Genomic DNA, 22,406 nt, shown 5'->3' with positions numbered 1-22,406 from the left:
CTAGAGACTATCCATACTATCACCCAACAGACCCTAGCTCCTCGAGGTCGAGAGCTGGACCAAGTTAGGATCTAGGGGGAATGTTATGATGAGGTCACGATTTCTTGGGAGGATGTAGCACGAATGCGATCTCTATACCCTTATCTTTTTGATGAACTCCAGGAGGAAGTTCATGCCTAGTGGGGGAGGATGTTAGGCCTCACCCCGACCCATCCTAGCATTGATGATACTCTGTTATTTTGATACTTTTGACTCGTTATGTCAGAACATTATTGATGCACTGAACACTATTATGCTATCTATGATGTATGATGCTCTACTTTAGATATTTGATTTATGTCATTTAATGCTTTATAACATATATGCTGATGAAGTAAATGAATGCAACTAATACTTTGAATTTTCCAATTGTAATGAATAGGATAAGACAAATAATTGAATTGTGGACAATGGATGTCTTTAATTACATGAAAATTTTAAATGCATGTTTTGGGACCTATATGTTCTTGGACTACTGACGTGTGCAACGAGTGTGCAGGAAAGCTAGTCGGAAAATCCAATGGAGAGACAAGCTAAACCCCTTGTTTGATTTGTGTCGTCTTTGTATTGTCCATCTTTAAAGGTTGTTATTTGATTTTAGTATTTCCTAACTTTTATGTGTTCCTACCAAGTCTCTAAGGCTTAAAATTGTTAAATTTAAGCACCCATGGGTAAGGGTATGGGTTGGGGGTACTTTCCACCCACTTTAGCCACCCTAGTTGACTTTTAGGGTCACCTAAAAATCCCATTTATGGTTGATTGCGAAAATGGCTTGTCATCCACTTGAGTGGAACCCAAACTCCATCCTAGGGTTTCATGAAGCCTAGTTGAGTCAAGGGAACCTATTTAGTGGATTCTTGGAGGAGTTTTGGGTGGTCACCCAATCTCTATTTTTAGAGAAAGCTTGGAAGATAGTTGGGGATGGAAGGAGGAAAAGGAAGCTCTTCTCAAACCTCCATTGTTACCATCACACCTTGGTGAAGGTAGGATTCTTGGCTTTGTATTTTGGTTTTCTCCATGTTTTGATCATGCTTGTGCTTGCACATTGTGTTGTGTTGGTAATTGTTGTTTGCTTGTATGTTGGGTTGATTTTGGAGGGTTTCTTTTGTGTTGTGCTTAATGTGTTCTTGTTCATCTTGATGTATTGTATTGAGGGGTTTTCATGGGGTTGTATTTGGCATTACTCACCCTTGGATAGGGAAGAAGTGGCCATGTGGGGGTAGGGCTTTAGTTGGACCTCAATGGTGCAGAGTCTCCTTTCATGGTGAGAGGAGGGAAAGAAGGGTAGGGTGTATGGGCCCCTACCGGTCATCACATACCTTGTTGATATTGCGAAATCTTAAGTATGGAAAGGAAAGAAAATTCTTGTTGAATTGGCCCCGAAAGGGCATTTGAGGAACAAAGAAAGTTCCTGAGTTTTAACCTCGAAAGGGTTATGTTAAGGTATGGTGATTGACATCTCCCATTGGGAAAATCCACCTCCCCCCTAATAAGGTCCTATGGATGGATCTAGTGTGTTAAACCGGATGGGTGTATGTTGAATTGTGTCTTTGTGATTGTGTTGAATTGCCTTGGGTCAGCCTTGTTTTCCCCTTGTGGTTCCAAGAAGAATTGAGGTTGAAGGGATAAAGTATTGTGAAGAAGCTTGAAGAAATCATCTTTGTATTGTGAATTGATGTAATTTTATGTAAATTTATATTGTGAATGGTTGGCAATGAAATCGGGTTTTCTTACTGGTTCTTTCCCGATGGAGTCTTGAACCAGGTTGCATAATAGAAGAAAAGATTATGGGAGTTCCTTGCAATGTTCTTTGTGACTTCATAATTTGACTTATATTGTGAAGGAATAGTTGATAGATAAATGTTCTTGATTAAGGATCATTCAAACTTCAATTGTGGTAATGAAAGAAATAGCATTGGATATGATAAAGTCTGATAGATTGTTGCATAAGAATTATGATGTAATCAACACAAATTCAACAATATGGTTTCCTCGGTATATATCAATTCTTGTCAAAATTCACAAATGGATTCACGCAAGTTGTAATAGAATTATTCACCACCTTTGTAAATCATGCACATGATATCTTACCTTGCATCAAATTCTCCATTCTCATATTGTATCAATGGAATTAAGTAGTTGTATTTCTTTGTATTCAAATTGAAGGAAATTTAGAACTCATAGTATGCACTGGATATTTATGCATGGAACATGCAATTCAAATTTAAAGGCTAAGGGATTTCCTCATGCATACTCTTGCATTAACATGATAGCTTAATAGATTAATGAAACTATGGATCACCTTGAAACCTAGTTTAATATTGAAATCTTTATCTCAAACATATGCATCTTGGTTCATAATAATTTGTTTCAAAAAAAAAAAAAATAGACACTTCCAGGAGCAAATTTGCTCACTGGAAAATGTATGGGAGAAATTTTTAATTCCGCTCTTGGTGACAGAGAATATTCCCTCCATTATGCCTTGAGTTGTAAATAAACCCCAAATTTTATATTGTATAAGAAAGAAATATAAATGAATAGCTTGAAAATTAAAATATTATAATGTCTATGTTGTGACATTCTCACCCATAAAACTTTAAGTTTTAAATTGCATTTACCACCCACCCAATCACTTCCTTGGGCGTCAGTACTTGGCTAGGAGGTAGAGTGGCACGTTATTGTTTTGCCAAAGTCAAAACCGTCATCATGTAAGATGACGTCACCTGCATCGTTTCCATCCCATCCCTTCTCTTCCTCTGGGCGCGCTCATGAAAGGATGCGATAAAGAGGGTTTAGAGCAAGTTTGGAAGCAAGTTTTATTGCTCACTTCCCTTCCACCCACCTTGGTCACCTGTTTTGGGGGTCTGTCAGTGTACCGCCCCACTGAGTTGCGCGCTGTCCCAAGTACTGCGCTTGGGAAGCGCAGAGGGATTGTGGTGGGGATTTGGGAGAAATGGTCGATTTGACCTTGGGAGTAGGGGGTTTAGGTAGGGTAGAGAGCTGGGGGGGGATGGGGGAGATTCAATAGTTAATGTTTTTATTTTATTTGTGAATAGTTTAGTATGTAGATTAGTATTATGTTATGTTAATTGTTAGTATAAGTTGTAAAGTTATAGTTAAGAGGTAGTTTTAGTTAGCTTAAGTTTATTGTTAAGATAAAAATATTACAGTTGCATTAATTAAGTATTTGAATCAGTGGTTATTTTATGTTATGTTATTAGAAAATAGAATGATGCTTTTATGTGTTTGTTAGTTAGTATGGTTGTTCTCTACATTGTAAAATTAAGTTGTTTAGTTAAAACTTTAAACCAAGGGTTAAAATGGTGTTAGTATATAATGATAGTTTAGTTGTTAGAATACTAAATTAGTTCTTATTTAAAAAACTTTAAATTGGAATTAGTATATTATAATTAGAATAGTTTTTTTCTTTTGTTTATGTTTTATTGATCAGTTCATTTAAATTAGGAGCTTGTTAGATTGATTTTATATTGGCATTATTCACGAGGATTTAATTATACAATTTTTTTATAAAGTCTAGAATAACTTGTAGATTTATTTGATTGGTTCTAGTCATTAATTTCTATTGCAAATGTCAAATTAATAATTTTGGTTGTTATAAGAACGTTAGAGATAAATTCTAAATTAAAATGTAGGTAGTTTGATTGGTGGTATGTTATCCCTATGGTATGTATGTTAAAGGCTAGCTAGATTTTTTATTTAAGTTATAAACACAACTAGCTTAGTTGAATAGTTAAATCTTATTGATCATCAAAAGTTTTGGAACCACTTAATGTTAAATGATTAAGAATCGTAATGACGTTTGAGTTATTAAGTTAACAGAAGGAGGTTAAATAATTAGTTTCATTATAGGTAAGTGGTATATCGATCGTAATTTTGGAGGTTAAACAAGCTTATGTAATTAAGAGAAAGATGTCTTTCAATTAGCATGTTAGTTCAATCATATCGAACAAGTGTTGTGATAAATCTAATATTTTCCTTGGGAGGCAATAGATTAATGAATCATCAAATCAAATTGAGGGAGTAGGACTTTGGTTAAAATGGATTTGACGTTAACTTAATTAAGGGATTTACTAGGAGACTATCAGTCCACCCTAATAATCTGTTTACGAAATGATCAAGCGGAGTCGTAACCCTGTTATTTATCTTTGGTGATCTTGCATCTAACTCTATAGTACCCATGGCTTTCTGTATCTTAAACCCTTCAGACTATTAACTCCTTTGAAGTTAGCATCTAAACCTTTGTCGGCCATATTATCTTTGTATCATAGTTCTATTGCATTAATAAAAAAATTTTAAAAAAAATTTGTGTGTGTTTTGCCCCTTATATTTTGGGCATGACAATATCATTTAAAAAGTAATATTTGCTAAAGGATTTGATTTAAATGCTAAAAGTTAATTGAACTATATAGTTAATATAGTCACTTAAGTGAAAAATCAAAAAATAACTCAACATAAAAATATAACATAAAGTGCACTATAGTTACTTTAAGTGAAAAATTAGAAGATAAAGTAACTTAAAAATATAACATAAAGTGAATTTAAGTTATATTTTTCAAAAAGTGAATGTCAAATTAGAAATATAACATGATATTTTTAATTTGTGTTGTTGCCTCAGAAAGGTCCACTTTTTGGGCACTAAAATGACCATATCTTTTGACTGACAACTCCAATTACACTCTAGGTTAGACCAAATCGAAGGAAAAAGCGAAAGGCATGATATGAGCAAAACCAAAGGATTAAAAACCAACAAACGCAAGCTCAAAAGCAAAGAAAAGGACGATGAAGGCTTCAAAAATCAAGCAAAAGCTTGAAAGAAAGCAAAATGAAAAAGACTTAACGAAGGTCTTCAGTAAAATGATTTGATATACAAATTGAAATGGATCGATTGATCAACATTAAGCAATTGAATATCAAATTCAAGCTTAGAGAAACATGAAATTAGCTTGACAAAGTTTCGTACTATTACCTACATTTTGTGGTGACAAAATGCAGGACAACAAAAACTTACTATTTTTAATAAGTTGGTAATACAAGCTCGAAATATTATAGTTTCACAAGTGAAGATTCATCTTAGATATATCAACCTGCCAGATGAGTTTCATTACCATATCTTTTGTAGTGGTGAAGTTATTAGGGATCTGGGTTAAAAAATTTGGTATTAAAAATGTGAGCTCAATTTTTAAGGCCTTAGAGGGTCCGAAATGAGATCAAACCTTTGTTGATGGAACGCAATTATTGGCACTGGAATAACAGTTGTCATTTCTGGAAAGGGGTTATAAAAGCCAATCGGGTCAACTATTTAAAAGTTATGGTCTCCAGAAGTTGGGCTACCCGAAAATCTAGAAAATATAATTTTTAATTGTATGATAAGTTAACCAAAAAATTCCTTGTGGATTGTGCTCTTGAACCCCACCCACCCCACCCCCACCCCCCACCCCCCCCGCCCCCCCGGCCCCACTTGCCCAATGCCTGCAACCCAACCCAACCGAACCTCAAACCCTAGCGAAGATACATAGTGAGTGTATAGTACTTGCCTAATCAGTCACAACAACCCAACAATCTCCCACTTGGAGACTGATTAGGCTCCACACTTAACGATAAATGCAAATTTCCTAGCAGATCAAGGCAAATCCAACATTCGATCATAAACAAATTCAAACCTAAAATGATGATAATTCCATTGAAGTGCAAAATCAAATCAGAATTAAGAGTAAAGGGGTGAATTTGTGAAAAGAAAGTGGCAACCATAAATTAGGTAGAAGTGGATTTCAATCCGATCAGAAAAAGTAGCATAAGCAAATTCAACCTGATTCAAGCAGAACTCCAGCATTGAGGCGCAATTTATATCAGGTTTAAATCAGATCCAAGGCAAATTAAAAATGAAATTCGCCAGAAGGGTGACTTCAAAATCAGTTTTCAAGGTGAATTCTCCATTAGCATATAAGTATGATTTTCTGGCATAGGAGGGTGAAAATCAGAATTGAAGAAGTAAAATCAGAACAAATTTAAGATGAATAATCAAGCAGAAATAAAGTTGGATTTCCACATCAAAGGCAGAAATTAAATCGAAATTGATGGGCAAATTTCAGATCCGAGGTGAATTCCATCAAATGAAAGCGAATTCCCATCATTCTAATGTGAATCTCAATTCAGATAAGGCAAATTTATATCACATAAATGAAGATTTCCTAGCAGGTCAAGGCAAATCCAGCATTCAATTGTAATTAAATCAGCCCTAATGGTGAAACTTCCACAATTAAAGTGCAAAATCAAATCAGAATTAAGAGCAAACGGACGAATTTGTGAAAAGAAAGGGCCAAACAAAAATTAGATAAAAGTGAATTTCAAATCGGATCAAGAAAAGTTCCATAAGCGAAATAGACATTCCCATAGTTGGATCAAGCTTTGCAAGAATTCTCAAGTCAAATGTTCCAACTCATTAAAGGACGAAACAAATTCCACAATCCTAAAGTCCTAGTACAAAATCAGGGATTCCAAATCCTAATTTGAAAATCCCTATCCAAACCCAAAATATAATTCTTGGAGTTCCAATCTGTGATTGACTCCAAGTCAAGATCTCTTTGTTTATCATGGAAATTATTTCAAGTTCTTCAAAAGATTCTTGCATTTTGTTTTTGTTTCATGGTGATTGAGAAGAACAAAGGAAGATTCAAGCTTGGGGAAAGACAAATTTCCAATTTTTATAAGGAATTCAAGACCAAAGGAAGGTGGACAGAAGTGAAGTGCCCTACAAATGAAGGATACTACCATGACCTTGGATTTCTCTTGGAAATCAAAGACCAACATGAAGGACTCAATTACGACATGAAGATCAACAATTGCAAGTCATTCAAGGAGAAGATGACAAAGAATTCCAATGAAACCCAGGGACTCACACCCATCCCCAAGTTGTCCCTGTATCGGGTACTTGGAGTACCCCCTAACTCTACTATTCCTCAACCATGCCGCCACCAGGATGGTACTTAAATTTCTATTTGAATTTTGATTTTTTCAATGTTACTACAGGTATGTACTGTGTTACCATGTTGAATATTCAACAGTTATGGTTCATGTTGCAATTTTTCTATGTTCAAGTATTTCAATTTGGTATGTTATACTGAAACATCATTTCATAACTAGCATTTCAAGTTCTATAAGTATAATATACAGAACCCCTCCCTGCCCTGTTGTCCCCTAGCCATCTACCCACCCTCCCGAAATTGAGGCCCTTTGGACCCCTATCTCGGAAACCCATCTTGGCATACCCCTAGTCTTGGTGTTACACTAAAGAATTCCTGATTCCAAAGAGTGAAGGCTTGTCCTTATCTTAGACCTTATGTTAGAGTAAGAGGGTGTTCAAAAAAAGATTTCAATCCACTTAATCACTTGCTTGTTTAATCCAAAGCTCTCATTGTTATTTTATTAGGACCTAGTTATTGAATGCCTTAGACATGTCAAGATCCCTGATCATTCTAAGCTTTTGTTGATGATTTGTGAAATGGAGGTGCTGTTGAACTGCAATGATGCCTGTTATTAATTTACACTTCGGGTCAAAAACAGACCAATGTCATAAATCAGTTCAGGCAGCATTGTTTCTAGTTCAATCAAGAAGGCTTTAACTTTTGAGATAGTCTTATATTCCATATTGCACACAGAATAGATCTGTGCTGGTTGTATATTCTTCCTTGGCCATCTTTTAGACAAGGAGAAGTTTGATATTACTGATACTGGGACAGCAGTTTTTAACTAATTATTCCTCCAGGGCCTCAAGAAGATCATGTATTTGCAAAATTGCTTTAGTACCCATGCAGGAAACATTTCGGTGTAAATCGCAAAATTATAGTTTGAAGTACTTATAACCATTTAAAAAGACGGTGCTATTGAAAGGGTCAGAAAATGCTCACTTTATCTTATCCCGACAATTACAAACAAGAAAACATGATCTCTGCAATGAATCATTACTACACATAAAACATGAAACAAAAAACATGAAGCCAAAGAGTAAATTGTAAATTATTTTCAACTAACCTCGGGAGCATAAATGTAGACAATTGTAAATGTTCCTGTGATACATAGACGAGCTCCAAATAGAAGAAGAGTTGTGATAGCCTCGTCTTGAGGAACTATTAGAGGGAAAAGAAAGACAAAACAGGAGAAGAACAGTGCAGCCATTGACCATTTGCGACCAATATAATCTACAACAATTGCCGACAATACGAGCCCAGGAAACTCTGCCATCATGCAGAATTAGTTCTACCACATGGCAACACTCTAGTCTATCAAATTAGTATCTTAAATAAGGACCTCAATAAAAGCTTTTATTCACTTTTTTACTATTAGAAACTAAATGCAATCAGTCTGTACCATTCTTTTTATTTAACTTGAGAACAAAACTACTATGCATGAATAAGAAACAGAACATGTTTTCATATTTTAGATACGCACAACACAGGAATTATTACCTCCAAAACTTGAAATGAAAACATCTCTGTAAAGACTGTTGTCAGTGGAAGTGACCAACAATGACGCCTTTGATCTGCAATTATCCCCATCACCACTCAATGCAGAAGTGAGCAAGACGAGTCCATAGTAGGTGAAGGCATTTGCAAAGAATACTGACCAGAGAAGAAAAGTTGATTTGATAAAACTAGGTGAAAAGAGACCATAAAATGATGAAAGAATTCCGATTTCATTTTCTTTGTTCATGGGATTTTTATTTGACTGCTTTGTTGCATTTATAAGATGAACTTCTTCTACTTTTAGTGGATCAATATTATCTATTTCATTGAGCTCAGTGTTGAGCTGACTGACAAATCTCCCAGCTGGAAGATGCTTTCTGTTGATAAGGGCAATATTTTCCAAAATGTGAAGTGCATCTTTGGTTCTTCCCTTCATTGCAAGATATCTTGGAGATTCTGGTACTATACCATAAAATAACAGCAAAACAAATGAAGGTCCTGAAGATAATCCAAGTAGCCACCTCCAACCCAATCTTGGCATAACAACCTGTATGCAGAATTAAGATAATGTCACTGAAATATTGGGGAGTTAAATGAAGGATAAACACTTCTTTATATGCTGAAAATGGTGCCAAAGAAATTATCACTTAAATTGATAGTTCTTATCTTACTTATATCCAGGTCGAAATAAAATAGATCCTTCTGTAGAATTGTGGCAGAGTACAGAAGAAACTTTTGTTCCTTATGCACATGCCAGAACCATAAATGAAACTACAATACAGATTGAATGATGTGTAAAATGCAAAATCATCAAAGTTCTGTGCATGTTGCAAATAGCAAGCTAGAACCAAAATTTAATTGGAGGCAAAGAATTTAAAATGAAAAAGGTGAAGATGATAATTAAGCTAACACTACAACATCGGGATGAAACTATAGGATCATGAATTGGGTACTAAAAAGTGGGGAACCATTTGGATGTTAGTTTTGCAAGTTATATCTTGCTTATATAAAATAGATCTCAGACACAAAGCTGGAACAGCTATTGTTATCATGTATAGAGGAGATTATTTTCCGAAGATGGATGCCAATCTTCTTAACAGTGAGAGGTACAGAAAAGTCGATAAGAACCCAATTAACACAATAATAATATTTACATTATTAAGGATTTTCTTCCAAGAATCATTTAAAAAGAAGCTCATTTGAAAGATGAATTTCACTCCAGTTTGAAAAAGGTGAAGATGACAATTAAAATAATACCAGACATTGACATGATGCTGAGTTGCCAATACAATTATGGGTGCAAGAATCGCGTACAAGGATGCGCAAAATTTTTTTAGGAGTTTTGGATCAAATACTTTCTCTAGGCTGCCATAGTGATCCTCTGATGTATATGCTAGAGTAACTGAAAGAGATGTGCATGGCAAGTACAATCACAGAAGGGTCCACAAGAGAAATATGTATTGTGGAGAATGAATTCACGTCTGTATCAAGTGGAGAGTGAGGAGACTCATCTGACACTGGTGTGGAATCTGGAAGTGCAGTCATCACAGACGTGTCCATGGAGTGAGGTACCTCTGGGATAGGCTCCTCATGCAACTCATCATCACCAGATACATGTATCCTCTCAGTTTTTGTGATGATTATATCAGGAGCTTTGACAGTAGCCTTTCCTCCCTTAATAGTAATCTTTGGGATAGCTAAAACCTCTAATGTAGAAGCTCCATCTCTCCCTTTACCCTTGATTTCTGCTCTTAACCCAACCGGACCAGTGGGATCAAAACTCTTTTCTGGCTTGATTTTAATGCTTTTCAAGCCTCTCCTCATCAAACAGATGTTGGTATTAGCCAAGTTTGGCTGAAACCTATACCAGATAGACATGTTCTCCCTTACTGACCATGAAGGTGGCAGAATAGGCAAGCTCTTAACATGATGTCTCCAATATTCAGGATCTAGAACATCCCATCATCTTCAACTCCATCAGGAATTTGTCCCAAGTTGAAGTCCAGAATTTTCTTTACAGTCAACCTGTAGTAGTCCATCTTCCTGATATCAACCTTGATACGCATGTCAAGCCAAAGGTCTTTGAGGCGATGAACATGTACAAATTTCTTTTTCATTATATCGTTCATGCCAATTCAAAGAAGCTTCTAAAGATGAACTTCTTGAGAGCTATCTCCTTAAGTTCAAACTCCGTAAGTTTTTCCCTTGGGTACTATGTCCAAAGAGTATCTTCCAATTTTAAGTGGTTTTTGCCTCTATGAGCATCACCTACATGCAACAAATGCTAAGTATTCCATTCATTGTCATGAGAGATGGGTTCTTGTGAACCATACTCGTTAAACATGAATCAATGAGTTCGATTCAAAAACTACACAATTATAACTGAAAGCAATATCATTATATGTAAACATTTATAAGTTAATAAAATTGTTTTACTGTTAAACTTATGAAATTTCAAATTTTGAGGCTTTGTATGACATAAGAGTGGAAAAAGTAATCAAGTCCATAAAATAGAAGCAATATCTGACAAAGAAACTGAAGGAGGGCCACATAAAAAAACAAGACATGATGCTATAGATCTTTCAATAGCATCCAATCACTAAATAAAGGGGAAAATGATAGAGTTTTGAAGATATCCAACCCCGTCTATGACAATGGTGCAGAAATTTGAAAATGAAATCAGTAACCAATATTAGAGAAGAAAAGCAACAAAGTGGAATTAGAAATCAGAAATTCATTCATTTCAAATTAGTTGGAAATTATCAATATCAATTTTATATCAAAACCACAAGGTAAGACTTGTGAAGTAAAGAATTGACTATCAAATCAGAGAATGAGAATTTGCAATGAACCAAGCCACTACAAACATATTAATGCAAATATTTAGTTGTATTTACACACTCTTAGAATCTTCTCAATCCCCTATATAGAATTAAGGAAAGATCACACATTTCTAGAGGTCTAGAAAGAGATGAAGTCTCCACCAAGAATTATAAAGATGGATAGTCCTAAAGGGATACCCATAGAGGCCTGAGAAGAGATAAAGTCTCTCCTAAGGATTATAATGATGGATAATTCTAAACAGATATCCATAGAGGCCTAGGACAACACAAAGTCTCCCCTCGGGATTGTAGAGATGGATAAATCCTAAAGGGGTATCCATAAAGGCTTGGGACGAGATAAAGTCTCTCCTAAGGATTATGAAGATGGATAGTCCTAAAAGGGTATCCATAGAGGCTTGGGACGAGATGAACTTTTTCCTAAGGATTATAAAAATGAATAGACATAAAGGGATATCTATGGATGCCTAGGACAAGACAAAGTCTCTCCTAAAGATTGTAGAGATAGATAAATCCTAAAGAGATATCAGAGAGCCCTGGGACGAGAGAAAGTCTCTCCAATGGATTATAAAGATTATTTTTCGCAAGTCATCATGCAGCAAGGAACAAGAAAGCATTATAGTGAATCAAGGTAAGTTCTATTTTTGAATTATGCTTTGAATTTTGAATTGAGTATTATGATGAAATACCTTTAGATTTGATAAACTTATATTTGTAAATGTATTGTGGTTCTAACCTCAAAATGAAATTTTCATTTCAGGGTCGTCAACTTGGATATCAACATAGCCAAACAACACTTACACAGCCAAATTGAATTGCTTGAGGACAAGCAATTTTGGGAAAGGTCAACTGTAATGTCCCCTCCTAGAATGACATTTAACAATGATAAGAATTGAAATATTAGATTAAATAATTAGTTAATGGAAAAATATATATAATTTTAATTACATTGATTAAATTAAATAAATAATAATACTAATACATAATTATCTAAAATATTATTCTAATAAAAAAAAATATACTATTAAAAATTATATATAATACAATTAATAAATAAATATAATAATAAAAATAAAACAAATGAATAAAAAATAATAAAATATTACATAACTAAAAAGAAATAATATCATTATCAATGACAATAAAAAAATGTCAAATCCATTTTAATTTTTGGTGTGATGACTACTATATTAAAACAATGTTATAAGGTATAACCTATCACTCCAATAAATGGTGGACCACAAACTAAATATTAAAACACCAAGTACAATAGGTCTATATAAATATTACTCCAAAGGAGTGTAGTTAATGGCAACATATCTATTATATAAAGAATGATCACCCCTCAATACATTTTTGGGTGCTATATGTTGGATTATACACTAAGTAAAATGTGTATTAAATTGAAATTGCAGAATAAAGATATGGGTGGGTGCATATTGAGAAACCTATAATTCATTATGTCCATTTATTCCATATCAGCGATTAAAGAAATCAAGAACTATTTCATAAACTTGTGCCACAATGACGAGTATGACAGACACTCGAACTAATTAACTAATACTTAGCGGTGATTGCTCACTTATTATTAGGTGTGATCTCTTTCAAGTTTCAAGAGATTAGGGTCATGACTAAAAGGTGTAACCCTACAATTGATAAGAGATATAAAAATAAGATCTTTCCTAATCCATGGCGATCTGAAAAGAGAACATTAAGACACTCGATTCAGCATCTAAATGGTCATTGACTCAGTAAGGTTGGAGTCCCAACAAGAGAATTATCAATACCGTGGTCGACTTAGATAGAGAACAGAAATTAGAAGTGATCAAATAATCAAATAAAAAAACAGAACATTCAATCTCAGCAGTAGATACTATTGGCAATTTGGCTAAGAGCAGTTATTAAGGTTGTCATTTATGGCAACATATCACTCATTTCAAGATGGCAGATCTAAGGACAAGTTTGGAGTTAGTATAATTAGAATATGTCTCAAGTATAATGCTGATAAACAAGGTACAAGTAGACAGTTATGTTCATTGAGCTTCACTGGACGCATATCAAGTTATGCAAAGTAAGAGGAAGGTAGTATGGACACCAGAGAGTATATGTTCATGACCGCAAAATGTTATGTTGAGTTTTGAGTAAGTTATGAGTAAATTGCGAGAGAGGTTTGACATAGCATAACAAGCTAAACAACAGAATATTGGCTTTTTGGTTAAGCAATTATTTTGGCTTGCTTAAATAATTACTTGACAAGGTTGGGACAACATCCTAGATGTTAACCCCAATTGCCAGAGACAGGTTGGAAATAGCATAACACGGTAAACAATAGAATATTGGCTTTTTGGTTAAACAATTATTTTGGCTTGCTTAAATAATTACTTGACAAGGTTGGGACGACATCCTAGATGTTAACCCACATGTGGCAGAAGTTAGTTTTAAGTTCTAGGTAGCATGCAAACATTGCAAGGCTGACAAATTAAAGATTTTGGCATAAAAGACTTATCTTTTTTATTAGCAAAGTATGGCATTGTATTTTAATGATATATGTTTATGTGTACTTTGTATGCCTATTATAGATGTGGATTTGATGTACAAGGTAGAGCAGAGTGGTAGTATGATTGTTTTGTGAAGAAGAACAAGGACTGATCAGATATTGAAGGTATTAACAATAGTCAAGTTTTGGTATTACTCTATATAACTTGTAATGTTGTATATGCTTTGTACAAGCAGTGAGCTCCTATTTTGTATTGTAATCACAACTCCTAACAGAGTTAGGGCTTCTAACAAGGCCTAGTTCTCTAACAAGAACAAATACACTATACAGATGTAATAGACTCCTAAAAGGGTCAATATCTTTCACAAGATACTTTTCATTAGTGGATCATTTTGTAAGTACCATCCCAACTAAGTTTTCCCTTGGCCAAGGTTTCCCTAGCTAACAAACAATGGTGTTATGAGTTTCATTGTGTTATGTTTATGTTTACTTTTCAACTTGATCATCTATGCAAGTTTAAAGATTGTTAATGATATCCATAGTTGGGCAAAAGTTTTAGTTTGTGGAATACTGATTCACGCCCCACGCCCCCCCCCCCCCCCCCCCCAAGTATTTCATATTTCTAACAATTGGTATTAGAGCATAGTTACTTAGGGAAGACCTAACAACTTGAGTATGTAATGTTCTCATCATAAAATAAATTATTAATCAAACATTGTTAATGGGCCGATTGATTTATTATATCTCGGACCCATTTTTGTTTTTGTTTCCGTAGGTAGATGTTGCCATCAACTATCTTTGTACACCCTTGGAAAGGTTTCCCTGACGAGTATTTAAGCACAGCTTGTAGGTAGTTGTTGGTATGCAATTTGGATTATTTCTTTGTACTGCGAATTCCTATTGGGATTCTCTGTTTGTTTGCCATTTCGGAAGTGAAAGATTTTCCCTACTTGGCTCTCCAGTTTCAGTGGGATTCAACCCTCACCCTATTCCATCATTTGTAATACTTTACTTGGATTTGGCAAATCAGAGCATTATCTTTATTGTCATGCATGTATTTATCTCTGGTACAAATTGAATCGATCACTTCGATATTAATTCGCAAGTGTATTGTTCTGGCACTAAGCATAGCTCCATTACACTTTTTGTATGACCCGCTACCCATTTGTGAGCCCAAGACGCACCTACAGTATGGCCTAATTGCTCTCTATGGGACAATTTCTCTCCCTACACCGTATGGCCCTACCGTATGGCCTTTCATTGCCCTCCATGCATCATCTTCCACATCGTCAACTACCCTGGGGCTTGCCTTCAGTCTACCGTACAACCATCTTACCGTACGGCCCTTGCATTCAATCTACCATATGGCCATCAAGTATATATTGTATGGCCTTGTTGTCATCCTGTTTGTTGTCACTGTACGATGCCAGTATCACTCTCCCACCATACAGACCCCGACCCCATCATTGTCGTACACCTTCCAAACCATACGATGTTGTTTTGAGGTGCATCCAATTAGTATATGGAGGTCAAGAACATCACAGTGGTATCAGAGCCCTTCGATCCTGCCAGCTTGTGGACAGTGAATGAGAGTTTATAGTCGGAAGAGGAGAAGAACCCATTCGGTTGATAGAATGACTGCAAAATCGGAACCCATAGCTATCGAACTCATGGCACTACTAAGAGAACTTGTGAGGAATCATGCACAGATCAATGATACTCAACCCATGAAAATATCTCTCAAGAAATTTCTAGACAATAAAATATCTGGTGAATAAAACGGTCACAGCACGGACTCAGTGTCAGGTAAAGAAAACCCTCATCTAGCACACTCTTGACCTTCCATGCCATCTTTTCCCCCACGGATGGAAGCACCACACGGAAGGAAGCAGACAACCTTTGAGAAAGTTCAAGAACAGTTGAGAGAAGACTAGAAGAATGTGAATCTGGAGGAAGATATATCCTACAAAGATTACACAAAACTAAGAATGAGATATTTGGGATGCAAAAATCGAAGATATTTTAATGATCTCAGAAGGAAGTTGAGTAAAGTAAATGTGTCACCATTTGACGGATCTGGATCTATATCTGCGCAAGCGTGCGTAATGAAAGCCGATACTTACTTCCAGCTTAATCCCATGCCAGAGGAAGAAGCAATTAAATTTGCGATATTACACTTGGAGGCAGTAGTGCATGAATGGTGGCATCATGGCACCATCACACTGGGGCATGACCAAATAAGCACCTATGCGGAATTCATGGAGAGATTGATCCATTGATTTGATGGTAAAGATCTGGAACTCAATTTCAAAGACTTGGCACAACTGAGGCAAACTAGATCGATTGACCAATACATTGCGGAATTTCAAAGACTATTTTGGTCACGGACATTTCCGAAAGAAGATAGATAGTGCTCTTCATGGACGGACTGACAGAACCACTGAAGGGAGGGGTGAAAGGGTTCAATCCTTCCACCATGTCAAAGGCCATCAAGAAGGCTCAGAGTATGTCATCATCATCGACGTCATCCTCTCGAGGGTAGTCACATTCCAAACCGCTTGTGTTTCCAAGGGACAAAGATAATAAACCTCTGCTGAAGAAGTTATCGTTGGACGAAGCTACCAGACAGGAGCTTCAAAGGAAGAAACTATGTTTCAATTGCAAAGGACTGTGGAAACTTGGGCACAGATGCCTCGAGAAAGGAAAAATTCACTACATTGAAGTCGTGTCCGATGATGAGGACGAACAGGAAGATATAGGACGAACAGGAAGATATACCCTCCGAAGACAACCAACCCCACGAGGACACCAAAATGGTTAGCTTGAACCATATGAAAAGAATTGCAGCATTGGTACGGCACGGAGGAACTATCACCCTAGCCGGGAGCCCGAGGTGCATGGTGTTTTGTGTACAGTGAACCCTTCAAGGAAAAAGGGTCATGGTAATGCTCGATAGTGTTGCCACTCTAACCTTCATAAACTCATCTCTGGTGAAACAAAGAGGTCTACCTACTCAGACACATGTAGGATTCCAGGTCAAGGTCGTCAAAGGGACCCTTCTACCCTGTATACACATTGTTCCCCAACTAAGTATCACCATGGCTAACCACACAATGACGGATTTCTTCATAGTGGACCTAGATGACTAGATGATATGGAGGTTATTTTGGGCATACAGCAGATGGAGACACTTGATGAATACACTCAAAGTTTCAAACGAATAGACTTCACTTTTGTTGTCGAAGGGAAGAAGGTTGTTCTCCGCAGAATGGCCTACGAGGGATCGAAGGAAGTTTCTGCACATCAGATGGAAGCAATTTTTCAGCATGATGACACTGCTTGGGTTGCATACTGTTTTGTTTTGGCACAACCCATAAAAGGACATCAGACAACTCCCCAAGATAACAATCTTCGGAATATCTTGAGTGCTCAAGATAAAGTTTCTATGGACATTCCTCCAAGCATACCTCCCCATCGTGGGTTTGAATATACTATCTAGTTAAAAGCGAGCGCTAAACTAGTCATAACCGCACCCTACCGCCATCCCAAGAAATTCAAAGATGAGATCAAAAAGATGATTCAAAAATTGCTTGAGAAATGATGGATCTGTCCCAATTCTAGCCCTTTTGCATCATTAGTGGTATTGGTTAAAAAGGACAGGACGATGCGAATGTGTGTGGAGTACCGTGCGTTGAACAAAAAAACGATAAAAGTAGATATCCTATTCCAAGGATCGATGAGTTACTGGACGAATTACATGGCACAGTTTATTTTTCGAAAATAGATCTTCGTTCCGGATACTATCTGATCTACATGAGGGAAGAAGATGTAGAAAAGATGGCCTTTCATTGTTACTATGGGCATTATGAGTTCATGGTCATGTCGTTCGGATTAACGAATGCATCCGCTATATTCTAGTCATGCATGAATCGCATCTTCAACAAACAATTGTGTAAGTACTTACTGGTATTCTTTGATAATATTCTTATTTATAGCAAGACATGGGAAGAGCACCTGAAGCATCTGGATGAAGTCCTAAGGATCATGAAGGATCAATCCTTGTACGCCAAGAGATTCAAGTGTAAATTCGGTATGACAAAAATATTGTACCTGGGGCACGTTGTCAGTAAATATGGAGTTCAGGTTCATCAGGAGAAGATTCAAGCTATCCTTGATTGGCCTCTCCCAAAATCACTCTCTAAGTTGTGAGGGTTTTTCGGACTATGTAATTATTACCAGAGGTTTGTAAAAGGATTCTCTCAGCTCAGCGCTCCATTAATAGATCTAACAAGAAAGGGCACCTTCCAATGGAATGAAAAGGCGCAGCTCACTTTTGAAAAGTTCAAAGAAGCAATGAGCACTTGTTCAGCACTCGCCTTACCTGATTCCACTCGACCATTCATTCTGGAGTGTGATGCATCCGAAGAAGGCATTGGCGCGGTACTGATGCAAGATTGACACCCAATAGCCTACGAGAGTCGGAAACTTACACAGGCAGAGTGTCTATATTCCATTTATGACAAAGAAATATTGGCCATTGTTCATGCACTAACCAAGTTCCGACAGTATCTGGTTGGTGCAAAGTTTGTCATCTGTACTGATCATAATAGCTTGAGATATTTTCTGAAGCAACGGGACTTGAACGAAAGGCAACAAAAATGGGTAAGCAAGGTTCAGGATTTTAATTTTGACATTGAATATGTAAAGGGAACGAACAATGTGGTTGTAGATGCTTTGTCCAAGAAACCCGCTAGTTGCTTACTGATACAAATTTCAGCCGACTAGAAAGCACATTTGTTGGTGGAATATTCAATAAACATATTTACCTGTGAGCTAATGGATGGCAACACTCAAGATGATTGGTACAAGGTGGTGAATGACATCATTTACTATAAGAATTGGATATACTTAGTACCTTAATCCAAACTAAAGCAAAAAATCTTGCAGGAGGTACATGACTCACCCTTGGCTGGGCACCCAGGCTTCCTCAAAACTTACCGACAACTCAGGGAGAGGTTTTCATGGAAAGTCTTAAACGAGACATATTGCAGTATGTAAGAGAGTATGTGGTCTGCCAACAAAATAATTCCGAACATGCTCTACTCGTCAGGTTACTGCAACCTCTGCCTATACCAAAACAGAAGTGGGAAAGTATCTCAATGGACTTCATTACCGGACTCCCTAAGGTGAATGGGAATGACTGTATCTTCGTGGTAGTTGACAGACTGACGAAGTATGCACATTTCTTCACCATTCCCTCAGACTTTCAAGCCACACAAGTAGCTAATCTTTTTTTTCAGAGAAGTCTTTCATCTACATAGTTTACCCCGAAACATTGTTAGTGATCAGGATGGACGATTTATCAGTATCTTTTGGACAGAATGTTTCGATTGGTAGGAGCAAAATTGTTGCCAAGTACTAGTTTCCACCCTCAGACAGACGGATAGACAGAGACCGTGAACAAGTGGTTGGAAGGCTATCTTCGGAACTACGTTTCAACACAACAATGGGTGTGGGTCAAATGGATGCACCTTGGGGAATACTGTTACAATATCACCTACCACATGTCCATTGGAATGGCACCCTTCAAAGCACTATACGGGTATGAACCCCTTTCATTCATCAACATAGTACTGGGTGACAGTTGCACACCAAAGGCGAGGGACTGGCTTCAAGAAGGAAAAGACATCTTGAGATGCTTGAAGGAAAACTTACAAAGGGCGTAGAATCAACAAAAGATGGACGCCAACAGACACCGAATCAAGAGAAGTTTCGAAATAGGCAACTTGGTCTATCTCAGGTTTCAACCATACCAACAATCCTCATTGAACGAAAAGGGGAAAGAAAAACTAAAACCACGATTTTACGGCCCTTATCATGTAGTCCGCCACATAGCTGAAGTTTCCTATGAGCTGGAATAGGGGAGCCGTATTCATATTGTTTTTCAGGTCTCCTATCTTAAGAAAGTTGTGTGACAAAACATCACGGTAGTTACATACTTTCCGCTGCTCAATGAAGAAGAGAAGCTTATATTAGAACCGATCGAGATCATTGAAGTTCGTGAGAAGACCTTGCGGAACTGCATAGTGAAAGAATATTTGGTACGCTGGAAACACTTGTTGTTGGACGACGTGACATGGGAAGGCAAGCACATTTTACAGCATTTGGCATTGCATTTGCTCGAGGACAAGCAAAATATGGGACAGGAGGACTACAATGTTCCTATCATAAAATAAATTATTAATCGAACATTGTTAATGGGCCGATTGACTTATTATATCTCGAACCCATTTTTTTTTTTTTTTCCATAGGTAGATGTTGTCGTCGGCTATCTTTGTACACCCTTGGAAAGGTTTTCCCGATGGTTATTTTATCACAGCTTGTAGGTAGTTGGTGTGCAATTTGGATTATTTCTTTGTACTGCGAATTTCTGTTGTGATTCTCTATTTGTTCGTCATTTCGGAAGTGAAAGATCTTCCCTACTTGGCTCTCTAGTTTCAATGGGATTCAACTCTAATCCTATTCCGTCGTCTATAATACTTCGCTTGGATCTGGCAAATCGGAGCATTATCTTTATTGTGATGCATATATTTATCTTCTTCTTTAACCAAAACTTGGTTATATCCCGAATAACCATCAAGGAGCAAAAAACGCTTTGAACCAGAAACACATTGGAGTATTTGCTCCATGGATGGTAAAGGGTGACCGTCCTTCAATGATGCCCTGTTGAGGTCTCTGAAATCAACACACAACCTTAGTTCCCCATTCTTTTTTCTAACGGGAACAAGGTTTGATACCCAGCTAGTATGTTTGATAGGAAAGATTATACCACTCTCAATAAGCTTAAATACTTCCTTTTGCATTAAAGGTTCAAGTTTTGGGTTGACTGGTCTTTGCTTCTGCCTTATAGGCTTGGAGTTTGGCTCTAAATCAATGGTGTGTTGGGCAAGTTGTGAATCAAAACCCTTAAGATCTGCGTACTCCCATGCAAAAATATCATTAAATTCTTGAAAAAGCTAAACATAAGACTGTCTCTCTTCCACAAAAATTACCTTTCCGAATTTTAAGTTTTTTCCTTTGGCAATTTCAAGGTCTTCATAATGGTCCTGTTGGACCAGCAAGCTGGTTTTGTTCTTTCTAGCCTGATCATCAGCATTAAAAATAGATTCAAGGGTAACCAATCCCTTAAGCAGCTTATTAGACTTTAGTTGTATGATCTAATCGCCATATTGTTGCTCTAGCTTATGCTGATTGGATGCTGAAAACACATCTTCTTCAAGCAAGAAATTCAGAATCTACTCATCACTGTCAAACACTTGCCAATTAACATCATTATCAGGTATAGAGGGTCTGACTACAATTTTGATATGCTGTTGTACATGTTCTTTACTAATATTTCCAGCGATATCAAATTGTGCTCCTACAGCAGCCAACCCATCAGCATGCTGGTTTAATTTTCTAGGGACAGCAATAAGGTTAAAAGCATCAAAATTTTCAATTTCGTCCCAAACTCTGTGCTTGTAGTTCTTCAATGTGTCATTCTTAGTCACATACAACCCTCTAACCTGATTGACAATTAACTCACTATCTCCAAATACCTTCAAGCATTTAACACCTCATTCTCGCCCATCCTAGCCCTTGAATCAAACCCTCATATTCATTTGTATTATTAGTACATGCAAAACTGAATCAAAAAGCTGCATAGTACTTATCTCCATGAGGAGATACTAACATTGCTCCTCCGCCTGAACCATTCTTGCTTCTAGAGCCATCAAAGCACAACTCCCAAACCTTTTCCTGCTCACCATTAAACTCATTTGAACTTTTAACAAGGTTTGGTATAACTGAACCAACTTCCTAGAATATATAATTTCCTAAACCAGCATCCAAAATAGTGTTGCTTTGATTTCCTAAGGCATTTTCTGTTGCCCACTCATCAAGGAGAATATCAGGAATGTTTTCTACTTGAGTACTTGCTTCTGAGATAGCAGAATTTTCATTTTGATCAAATGCAACACAATTTGCATTGATCGTTTTGGGTATATACGGCTCAATGTGGTTCCTTGCAAGTCCCTCTGACTTTATGATCACTTTGGTCCCATAACGGGTTCTAAACAGCATGTGGGACCAATCTAAGGAAAGGTATCCTCCTATTTTTGCCGTAAATTCTCTTGATAAACAAAGGGCAAAATATGGAGGAAGATCAATTATAAAGATATCTTGAGGGATTGAGAAGTTGGGGCATGCATGGAGTGTCAAATTGGCATCCTTAACAACCCCAAAAGTGTTAACAGTGGAACCATCCAACTACACTACCCCCCTCTCTAAAGGCTGATAAATCAAACCCAATGGATCAGCAATCTTCTTGGGCATTACAGAACTGGTAGCTCCACTATCTACCATACAATTATGCACTAATCAAACCCAATGGATCAGCAATCTTCTTGGGCATTACAGAACTAGTAGCTCCACTATCTACCATACAATTATGCACTAACTTATCTCCAATGATCAAAGATATGTAAAAAGGAGGTGGTTTCACGTTCTTAC

General features: G+C 36.8%; 1 protein-coding gene across 5 annotated transcripts in view; it reads right to left on the bottom strand.

Moving 5' to 3' along the window:
• Positions 1-22,406, bottom strand: part of LOC149572902 (organic cation/carnitine transporter 7-like) — a 153,138-nt gene that overhangs the window by 35,096 nt on the left and 95,636 nt on the right. For 4 of the 5 annotated variants that reach the window (XM_089813999.1, XM_089814005.1, XM_089814000.1 and 1 more), the window contains 2 exons: positions 8,523-9,066; positions 8,089-8,291 (listed from right to left, as the gene is read on the bottom strand). In XM_089813999.1, coding sequence (XP_089670125.1) covers positions 8,089-8,291; positions 8,523-9,066 — 747 coding nt within the window. The remainder of the gene's footprint in view (positions 1-8,088; positions 8,292-8,522; positions 9,067-22,406) is intronic. The other variant, XM_089814006.1, reaches the window with a different exon arrangement.

The sequence above is a fragment of the Cupressus sempervirens genome, chromosome 2, assembly GCF_028749045.1.
Source record: "Cupressus sempervirens isolate cs-2001-9-10 chromosome 2, ASM2874904v1, whole genome shotgun sequence".
NCBI lineage: Eukaryota > Viridiplantae > Streptophyta > Pinopsida > Cupressales > Cupressaceae > Cupressus > Cupressus sempervirens.
The sequence above is the reverse complement of the archived record's forward strand: the minus strand, read 5'-3'. Positions and strand labels throughout refer to the sequence as shown.